The 11,171-nt window shown below is 29.3% G+C and overlaps 1 protein-coding gene across 2 annotated transcripts in view; it reads right to left on the minus strand.

Annotated features, from left to right (window-relative positions):
* Positions 1-2,458: 2,458 nt before the first annotated feature.
* LOC105618088 (atlastin) overlaps positions 2,459-11,171 on the minus strand; it is a 9,164-nt gene continuing 451 nt past the window's right edge. Inside the window, exons 2-10 of one of the 2 annotated variants that reach the window (XM_012199627.1) lie at positions 10,381-10,461; positions 5,439-5,698; positions 4,491-5,270; positions 4,147-4,368; positions 3,844-4,058; positions 3,687-3,753; positions 3,545-3,574; positions 2,908-2,940; positions 2,459-2,593 (exon numbers count right to left, since the gene is read on the minus strand). In XM_012199627.1, the coding sequence (XP_012055017.1) occupies positions 2,459-2,593; positions 2,908-2,940; positions 3,545-3,574; positions 3,687-3,753; positions 3,844-4,058; positions 4,147-4,368; positions 4,491-5,270; positions 5,439-5,698; positions 10,381-10,461 (1,823 nt within the window). Of the gene's footprint in view, positions 2,594-2,907; positions 2,941-3,135; positions 3,274-3,544; positions 3,575-3,686; positions 3,754-3,843; positions 4,059-4,146; positions 4,369-4,490; positions 5,271-5,438; positions 5,699-10,380; positions 10,462-11,171 lie in introns of those variants that run through there. The other variant, XM_012199628.1, reaches the window with a different exon arrangement.

Consider the following 11,171-nt stretch of genomic DNA (forward strand, 5'->3'; position numbering starts at 1 on the left):
TTAGTACTGCGCATAGTTACAGATGTAGATATATATATATATATATATATATATATATTTAATTTGTTACAATCATTATCTTTTTTATTACAATATTTATTAGTATAAAATGGATTGAAAGATAGAATTATATACGTGCAGTAAATATACATAATGCATTTCTACACACGTTTTTTATAATACAAAATTTTCGACGTAACTTTGTCAATAGCTACGACTACAAATTATTATAGTGTCATGTTTATATATTTTTAATTACATTATAACTGTGTAAAATAGGATATTACAAGTTCTTCTTTCATACAAATATCCATATCTGCAAATGATTTGGACAATCTATTTGATTAACCTTCATATATTTGTCAGTTCCTAATAATTTTATAAAATTACATAATACAATTTCATTTTGATGTGGAAAAATTGTGATTTAATAATAATTGTTGTTACATATTATCTCAAGTTTGAAATATGATATCATGATAAAGAATAATGGTCTAAATATTAAGTGCAACTGTTGAATTTGATCACAAACTTGAGTTGATATGTATTCATGTACACTAAACTCATTTACTTATATATCTATTAAAAATGAAATTTGAGAAATTCTATAAAATTAATAAATAAAATTTAGCACGGGACATAAGATCTCTTGTAAATTCAAAATTATATTTTAATGGCACCTCCATAACCATGCATTTCCGCTAAATTATTTTCTATTATCCTACATACACCCATTCTGCATAAAATACAATGAGATAACGAATATGGCTCCATTAATAATACAAAACTGTTTATTCACTTGTATCGTTGTATCTCAACTAGTAAAACAAATATATCAATCAGTATTATTTTTAAAGCTGCCTCTAATATTTATTAAGAAATTGAAGACATCATTATAAAGAATAATAAAGCGCTTTAAATTTTGAATCTAACGTGTTATAAAATAGCAATTATATTTTGGTGTGCAAACGTGAGATTATTTTTTTACATACGTCTTCATGAAGTAAATATTTCAAAATATAAACCACATATAAATAAATTATAGTGTTATTAAAACCACCACCAAGTATATTTATAATTTTTACTATATTAGAAAAAGTATAAATTATATATTTTTTAAAATAACGTATATATTTATTAATAAATTTGCAATAATTATCTTTATAAAATTTTACAAGTCCAGTTTTATAATTCATTAATAAATTTCGTGTTTAAAAATTAGAATTCCATGCATATGTATAAATAAAAATAAATTTATACCCTATCAACTATATTATAGATCGAAGTATATTAGCAATTGGCAAGACTTGGTAGAGTTTTAATACACGCATACGTCAAATTGTATTATCAAAATTACTCATTGAACAAAATTCAGTGGAAATAAAAAAGTTAAGTTTTTTATATTTGCTAATTGTTTTTAGATAACATTATAAATATAATCTGATAAATTTAATAATAATAATAATAATTAATCAGTTTTATTGATGAATTAAGTAATAATATTAATCACTTTTATTCAATGAGCAATATAGAAAATGGAGTTCAGCATATCTACACAAATTTAATTACTATTAACAGCGTGTTGGTAATAAGACTTATATTACTCTTAAGTAGATTAATGTAATCGGGCAACTTCGAGATATTGCATTTAATAAAGTCATATACTACAGCAATATGGCGTATGAATATCTATATCGTAGTTAAATAAATTCTAAGTATTTTTATCACTTTTTTTTTCGAACTATGTAGAATATGTGAATAACATCGCGTGCAATATGTACATCCTTTTATTAAACAGTAGTCCAGTACAACTCATGTTACGCATTTCTGGCACGAATGAAATCTGAACTTCGTTAGTCCAAGCATATAAATAACACATAAAATAACAAAGACATAATGCAAAACAAATCCTTCTTATTAAAATAAAAATTAACTGCAAAATGCATTTTAAATGTAATGGATTACTTCAACAGGAAAATTTCATATACTTAATGGAAACGAAAAAATTGTTACATAGGGACTTATTTTTTCCTATTTCTTAATATTTTTACAAATGCACTTTTCTACCTTTTGATAATTTGCAATAACTTTAAATATATTAACATCCCCATGATAAAACTTTCAGGTCAAGCTACAATAATAATATTTTTCACCAGTACAAGATTTTATTTTTACAACATCCATATCAAGGATATACTAGGCAATACTAGTAATCACACGATTTCCATCAATCTAACGCTGTTTTATAATTAGAATACATCGTATATACATTCACAGTCATTTTCAAATTAGTGCTTCCAAGCCATAATGTTTAATCCAGTTTTAAACAGAGAAAAAACTATTCATGGCGGTATGTCAAAACATTACGATATTTTTTGTAAAATTTGATTATGCCACTTAACATAAGGATGCGATATTTCGATTCGTTTAAATGATTAGGATATTACGGGAATGAATGTTACAATAATTTAGGCTTGCCATTGGCAGTGACAGTGGCGTTCATTGTTGAATTCGTTACCGCTATTTCAGCAGCCTGCGCCACTGCTACAGACACGGACTTCTCCACAAATTGTTGGTAGAGTGGCTTCATGAACTGAACAAAAGTAAAAATCATTCTTTCCATCAAAACTGCACTATTTTATGACAATTATAATATGTGAAACTACATAATTGTGTTATTTCCAAAAATTTCGAGATTTTTTTTGTTGTTTTTTAGTTACGAGCAGCGTTTATTTTATGAAACTTAATATATTAATATCGAAGAAATATTAATAGTTATAAGGAAGAAATAGATTTTTTGATTAAGCAGTGTTATGGATGTAATGTTTGGAAAGAGAAAAATATGTAATCAGTGATTAATAGAGTTCAAAATTTGATTATATGTACTTATGTAGCCGAATGTCATACCTTTTCGAGATATTTGCTCCTGTTAGCACTCAGCTTATGACAGGAATAAAAAAAAGACAATAAAAAATAGTAATATTAAAGGTTATGCTTTTATAAAACGGTTTTGATTAGTAAGAAAAAAATGTGCAAAACATAGATGTGTAAGGAACATAGAAGACTTGAAGAAAGAAGCAATTTGGAATTAAAGATAATTAAAGACTAAAATTAGAAAAGAAAAAAAGCGTGTGATCAGATGTAGCCATGTCTGCGAAGATCACGATAAGTAAAATGACATATAGGTATTGCAAATACAATTACGATAATGGACAGGATTAGGTATCTTAATGTATAAATTAATTTATAACAAAGATGAGCGCATAGCCAGACCTGTTGCAATAAAAAAATGTTAAATATTAATCATTATACAAACTATATTAATATGCAAAATATACATATATTATGACAAGTGCTGCTTGTATGTAACATATAAAAACAGATATAAATTTTATGTGTGATTTTAGTGAACATTTCAATATTTTAGGAACATTTTATGCTACTAATTTTAACATCTTTTATGATTAATATTTTATAACCAAGTACATTAAAAACGAGTACATTAGACGTTTAATAAACTAATAAATGAGTAAAAAATCTCTACCTTTCTCAAATATCGTTTTTCATTAGTACACTGTGAACATATAATCTTTATCAGAAAGGTGTTATATCCATATGATAAAATTCAAAGCGGGTACACAGAGAAAATAAAGAATTTTACTTTTTAAGAAGATGCTTGTACTTACATTTTCCCATATCTTACTGGCTAAGTCATCTATTTGTGTTCCAATTTCTCTGAACTCTCCACTATACCTAAATAATATCCAAACAAATATGATATTCAGAAATTCTGATTGTACTATAGGATAATAGGAAATTGTAACAAATGCAATATTTTAATACCTTATATATGCCCATAAGACAAGTGTGAGAAGACCAACACCCATAATAAGATTACATACATTCGCTATTGTGTACAGACCAACAAGACCAAATATTCCGGATAAAATGTACATAGTAACGGCAATTGCGAAAAACACTGCTGGCGTCCGCGCTGCTTTAAAAATATTTTTGCTTTCATTGTGCGCCTTAAATTGCAAGAAAGCGTCATCCATGTCCTATATTGCAAAAGGAAAATAATTTATGATAAAGTAAATATTAAAAAAAAAATTAAAAACTAGTATTTAATTAAATGTGCGTATTTGCCTTAATTAATTTTTCCATATATATTTGACTGAATTCTTCTCCGCCCATCTTTCGTTTATTTTGGAATTGACGAAGAGCTGAGTCCATACAATGTTGATGTTCAGATTCTAAGTGAGCAGTCGCTAAAAACGGTTTCGCTCCACCACACACGGTCTCCATCATCTGAAGGTACAAATCCTTAGCTTCTGCTACAGCGGTTAAGTTGTTAGCTTCCGCTGTGGCCTGTAAATGCAAAATGCAATTACTGCGGTTTAGATGATTACCCGTTTCAGTTGAATAAAAACAAAGGATCAACTTGTAAATAAAAACCGCAAATTAGAAGCACATCGTTAAATTATACGTACCACAAGCATACTTTTCGGTTCGGGAAGTTCATCTCCCTTATAAAGATTGATATAACTTTTGAAATATTCCAACAGATCTTTCGCTTTCACGACCTGGCCGTTGATCTTTTTGGTCACTAGATTTTCCGGCGCCAGTATCATTGGTATGAGTACTTTTAATTGTTTCTTAAATTCGGTTTGTATCTCAGATAATCTACCATCGAATTTCGGATTCGTTGCGATCTCTAAACCAGGATGCGGCATGAGGAAACACGATATATCCGAAAAACAGGACTTAATGTGCTTTCGCAAGCTTTGCAATTCCGCATGCTGCCTATCAGAAATCTCCAGTCTTTTGTCGAGCAATTTCTTTCCACCATTTGCACCATAATCGGCTTCATACGGATAAACCCAGTCTCTGACTAAGAACTGTAGTCTCTGAAAAGGTGTACTATCGGAGCTCTCTAGTGCCAATCTACCATACTCGGTGAACAGTTGTAGATGCTGAAGATCGTCTTCCTGAATATTTTGCGACAGGTTGTATATTTGCACGGAGGATAGCATTGTACTCAATGCGAACACTGTCGCGCAATCCCGCACCGTTGACTGACTGTCGAAAGCGCCTTGAGTGTCCATAAGAATCACAGCGATCTCTTCACCATTCGCCAAGGTAGCGGGATAAACCTTCGACCACATCAGTATTCCTGTAGTATCTCTCTCGGAACCACCTCGCCATGAAAAACCACTTAATGGTTCGTCCTCGGCGCCCAACCAGGAATCGGTATTATTTTGTAATATATACTGTTGATTGAAGTAATGCGTATGGTCATATTCATCCAATAATCGATTTTGTGTCGATTGATAAAAAGTAAACATGAAAGAATACAAATTTAATAAGTATCTATGTATATGTAATTCTTTTTTAATTTAGACAATTAAAGTAACAGTCAATCAAGCATGAATACCTACCTTGTTGTTCATATAACGAAGAAAAAAGTCAAGAAGGAAACTTTTGCCTTTCCTGAAGGCACCAGCAACAGATACTACAACCACACTTCTATCTTTCACGTCGTCATGTAGGAGAATTTCTGACAATGCAGCTTCATCTAATTCAAAGGTATGATCTGGGTGGGCAAGTACTACTTGAACAGGCTGCCCACCATCCATGTCTTGGATCTGTCCGTTTTTCGGCAAGAGCCTTTCTATCCGATCGAGCTTTCCTAGATAATCTGCAAAAGAAAACTGGACTAAAAATCTATTACAGACAATAGATAATAATAAATAATAATAAATATTGAAGAATTGAAAGATTCAAGAATAAAATAAATTTCATTATTTTATCTTCATCAGTAATAATGGAGCGTCTGAAAAATAAATTTTTTTTTAAGTTACAAAATTTAAACTGTGCCATCAATACTTCGTTGCCCAAAAAAGTACAAGGAACAAAGATATGAAAAATGTATACAAAGTAATGTTTTAATACTAGTCTAAGTACGTAAGAAGTGGATTCAGGTAATTTATTGCATAGGGCATGAAAACAAGTCTAAGAATAAAATAGCCGCCGGTTATATATCTAACGTTGATCTATGACATATGCCTGACATCAACTGTAAGAATAATTGAGAATTTAAATTACTAATGGAAATGGCAGGCTAACTAAGTAGAAAATCAAATGTAAGCTACAGAAAGACTATATTGTTAAATATTTCATTGGTTAAATTAAAAAAATTATACAACTAAAAAAAATTATACAACTATTTGCAATTAATTTTTTTGAATCTAAAAAATCTAAGATAAAAGTTATCCACTTAACTTTCAGTTACCACACTTCACGATCACACTATTATCACACTAGTGCGAATTTGGCTTCTCCATTTTTCATCATATGTAACTTTGAAATGAAAAAAGCAAAAGTAGTTCAATTATATAATTTTTTAAAGTAAAATTTTTCTAGGAACTCATTGGTAATAATTAAGCATCAAAATTAAGCAGAAACAATATTTTTATTGCAAGAAATTGTTAATTAAAAAAGTAATAAATTGAAAAATGAACTCTTTTCAAAAATTGCTGCGAAGCATTAGTGTGATAAATATTAATTATATATTATGATGTATTAGGTGTACAATTTTGCTTCCGCCGTTTTCTTATAGATGGCTTTAGCGGTAAGTGATGGTCGAAATAGATCATAGACGCCATATAATTGGGCATCTGTACATAACCCCATAGAAACATTAGTCGATTTGTGTCTGCATCATAAAGTTATTCTCGATTGAAAATGTCAGTTTACGAGCCAAATTCTCGTCTTTTGCGGGAGGTTTTAATTTTTTGCTTCAATATGAAGAAATCTGCGGCTGAGGCTCATCGAATGCTCTCAAATATTTATGGTGAGGCCGCTATTAGTAAAAGAATGTGTCGTGAGTGGTTTTAATGCTTCAAGAACGGTGATTTTGACGTCCAAGATCATGCTATGTATTTGGTGGGACCAGCTCGGCATAGTGTATTATGAATTGTTAAAACCGACTGAAACAATCACAGACGATCGAACGCAATTGATGCGTTTAAGTCGAGCATTGAAAGACAAACGGCCGCAATACAACGAGAGACAAAGTGATTTTGCAGCATGACAATGCTCGACCCTCCCATGTTGCGAAAGTGGTCAAGACATACTTGGAAACGTTGAAATGGTAAGTCCTACCCCACCCGCCGTATTCTCCAGACGTTGCTCCCTCTGACTATCACTTGTTTCGATCAATGGCACACGGCTTGGCTGACCAGCACTTCCGGTCTTATGAAGAAGTAAAAAATTGGATCGATTCGTGGATAGCCTCAAAAGGTGACCAGTTTTTTCGACGCGGGATTCGTACGCTACCCAAAAGATGGGAGAAAGTAGTAGCCAGCGATGACAATACTTTGAATCATAAATATATAACCAGTTTTTTACAATAAAGCCTCGAATTTCGGAAAAAAACGGCGGAAGCAAAGTTGTACACCTAACAATAAATTAATAATGTTATCATGTACCTATATAATAAAATAAAGATTTTTAAATCTTGTCAATGTATCATTTTTTTAATTTAAGTGCAACAGATTTCTCTTTAAAATGCTGTTTTCTAGTAAATATGGAAAAAGTTGAGTTTCTCTATTAAAAGAAATAATATACGAAGAATACCATTATGATACAAAGGTAGAATATCTTTCAACTAAACTAGATAAAGCGAAATAAGAAATGCTTGTTCTCAAAATTACTACTGTATAATAAGCTAACTGTTAGAATAACTGTCGTTATTCGTGTCATGAGATCAGTAATATTACACGGCAAAACATCCTAGGAAATTAGTTACAGGAAACCTCCGTTCTACTTCTTATGTTTTTTTGTTGAATAACAGATATTTACCAGAATGTGTAAAAATTATGTTCTAAATTGCTATTTACATATCGCAAATGATCTTTATTATCCAATTACTTTTATTATTATTTTTTTATTATTCTCTTAACTTTTGCGTATTTAAAAAATAATTTCAAGTTTTTTCTTAATGGTAAACTTTTTATTTCTTACAATTATATCTGTCACAATTTAATTTTCAAATAATAAAACGTTAGGCTTGTACGAAGAAATTGATTTCATCATATTTTCACACACAATTTTTATTAACGATATCAAAAAATATCATGAGCAACTAAAATTTGATAATCAATGATAATCAGTAATTGGATATATAATCTTAATAATGGATATAATAATTAGATACAAGAATCAATAGACGTTATTTATATTTTTTGTTTGTCGCACTTTTCTGACTATTTTGAAATACGATAAAATTTTCATTAGTATATGATGATGAGCAACAAGTTCGAAATGAAAATGGGATAATTAACAAAATATATAATTTAAATAAAGTTGTATATTTTTTTAGACATTTCCAACTTTCATAATACATTAACAATCCATTGACAATATCGTGTTATATGACAGTCGACGTTTTCAATGACACCGCATGATATGCTTCGTCATACTAAAGGCATCACACTCGATTTATGCGTGGTATCTTTAATATTCGTTTCATTTGTTATTTCTTTTATATCCGATGACTTTACGTTTTTATCGAGAATCTTGCTTATGCAATAACAACTTCTCAGTTAAGAATGCTGCAAGATTTCAAACAAATTATAAAAATACTAAAAGACACTATAAAGTTATTATATATGTATTTTAAGTAATTATTATATTTTCTTGTTATATTTTTTAAGAGAATTTTAAATTCTTGCGAATACACATCATATTTATTGTTTCAAATTCTGTCTTTTAATTATATCTCTTAATAACGATCGCATTTATGTCGACACTGTTGCCAAATTATTTCAGGAGTTTCTGGGATATTTATATAAGTATTATCATTGATTTCATGTTCATTATTGTTGATTTCGTTAAAAGATGCGCGAACTGTATGTGGTATCTATTAATATTCATATTAAATTACGAATGTATTTTAATAAGATTAAGTGCGCAAGATACATTTTTAATTGCGAATAACGTTCAGAGACCGACACAGTCTTATATTGTACAATAAAATCGTTTCTTTTAACAACCTGCGATGACTATATTGTGAACGAACAGTCAATTATACTGATGTGGATGCCAATTCTATGATTTCTTTTTTTTCTTTCTATATCTCTACTTGCACGACAGATTTTTACGTCATTGTTATTTATGAATAGTCTATGCATCGTCTTCTAATCTCCATGAATTCGTCTTATTTCACAATCGTAAAAATTATTACCGCATTACAGTAAATATAAGATCATGGATTTCTGGAAATGACAAAGAAAGGGAACGCATAGATTCAATTAACTTAAGTGTCAGAAAGAACTGAATCAAAAATAATAAAGAAATAACGTTGTTAGGAACATGATAATATATAATATTCAAAATATTTTAAGAATTATTTTAGTTTGATTCTATTCATCATACGCAGATATCTTTTTCGCATAATTTATCGCAGGTTAAAATATTAGATTTTAATTTGCAAATACATGAATGAATCAAAACTAATAAGCATCTAAAAATTCTTCATGTAAACATTAAAATAGCTTTCTCAATAAAAAAGCAAATATAAAAATAACATGTCATTATTAAAATATGTTCAATAGAGTTATCATTAATAATTAATCTTAATAACAGATAATAGTATAAAGAAATTAAATTTGGGATATTTGTGTTACATTGATCGTTTATACATAAAGTACAACACTTTGCGATTTTCAGATTTCTCGTGATTTAATAATAAACTTTATTTAATAATAAACTCATTGCATCCTTTCCTTCGGATCCTGAATATTACAAGGCTTCACGTGAATTTAAAAGAACAAGACGTCTTTTGCCGCGAATGATCTGAAAAAGTTATAAATTCAAGGTAAAGAACAAAACCTCTTGCAAGAACCTCAGGAAGAACTCGAGCAATGCCTAGAAAGCTAAAATACTGGCCGAACTTAACGCAGAAATTTGATCCAGCGAGACTATCTAACGAGCCAACAAGTTGCTTTTGTTGGTTTTCGTACACAAAAGAAAAGACTTCTATTTATTAGAAAAAAAGAACTCTTATATGCGCACAAAAGTCGATCACTTTCGAAATTCACACGGAATCGTTACATTTTTAGGTTTTTAGCGACACACGGCAACTGTGATCAGTGATGCGATTTATGAACAAGAAAAGGTGAATAGACAATTTTAAGAAAGCAGTCGAAACTTATGTCTTGTAATCCATTTCTTGTAATAATTATAAACTGACTTCAATCTCGATTTAATTTATATTCTTTATCTTTTTTTTATTCTTAGAACTAAAAAAAGGCAAAAAATTAATTGAATCGAAATTAAAATTAAACTAAATTAGTAGAAATAAATTAGCCAACTTACCCATATTTTCGATTGTTTTATGCTGTTGTCGTGGTACACGGTTCACGTTTTCGTCGAGGGTCGTCATCGGGGCCTTCGCGGCTGAAAATAAATTTTTAATATGTTTAGATCATTGTTTTATCAATTTTAATCATTATCGTTTGTGCTTTGCGTAGAATCCAATTTATTATTAACCCTTCGTTTACAATCTGAGTTTTTTCTGGCACACACACATAAGATTTCACTCATAAATTTCTCTAAAGAAAATTAGAGTCCGATTCCCCTCTTAAAATATTTTGTTAGTAATAAAGTATTAGTAATAGACGTTGAAAAGTAATTTCGAATTTTCCCACATTTTTGAAAGCCTAGAATAGTAAAAAAAAAAACTTGAGATAGATGAAAAAGATTCAAAGTAGACGAAGAGAATCACAATATTGCTGAGGGTTAAAAACAATTAAAATCAGAAGATAAATCTTGATTATATAGATTTAAAATTAATAATGATTCACTGATATGTTATCTAGGCTCTTAATAAATTTGTAAACATGAAGAAAACATAAATGTATCTATTGTAAATAAATGCATGTTGAAACCAATGTATTTCGCGAAGATAACTAGAAAGAAAGCAATACAAATTTATTTTATTGAATTTTTTAATGAGACTTTTCAATTTTCCTCAAATTAATTATTATTTATAGAAAAATTAGTTTTAAGAACAAAGTACTATTAAAAAAAAAAAANAAAAAAAAAAACTAAAACGGAAAAAATACGTAAAATTAACAGGAAACAACTAATTACTAAATAAGTTCTAT

This window comes from Atta cephalotes (assembly GCF_000143395.1).
Source record: "Atta cephalotes unplaced genomic scaffold scaffold00015, whole genome shotgun sequence".
In the NCBI taxonomy this organism is placed as follows: Eukaryota; Metazoa; Arthropoda; class Insecta; order Hymenoptera; family Formicidae; genus Atta; species Atta cephalotes.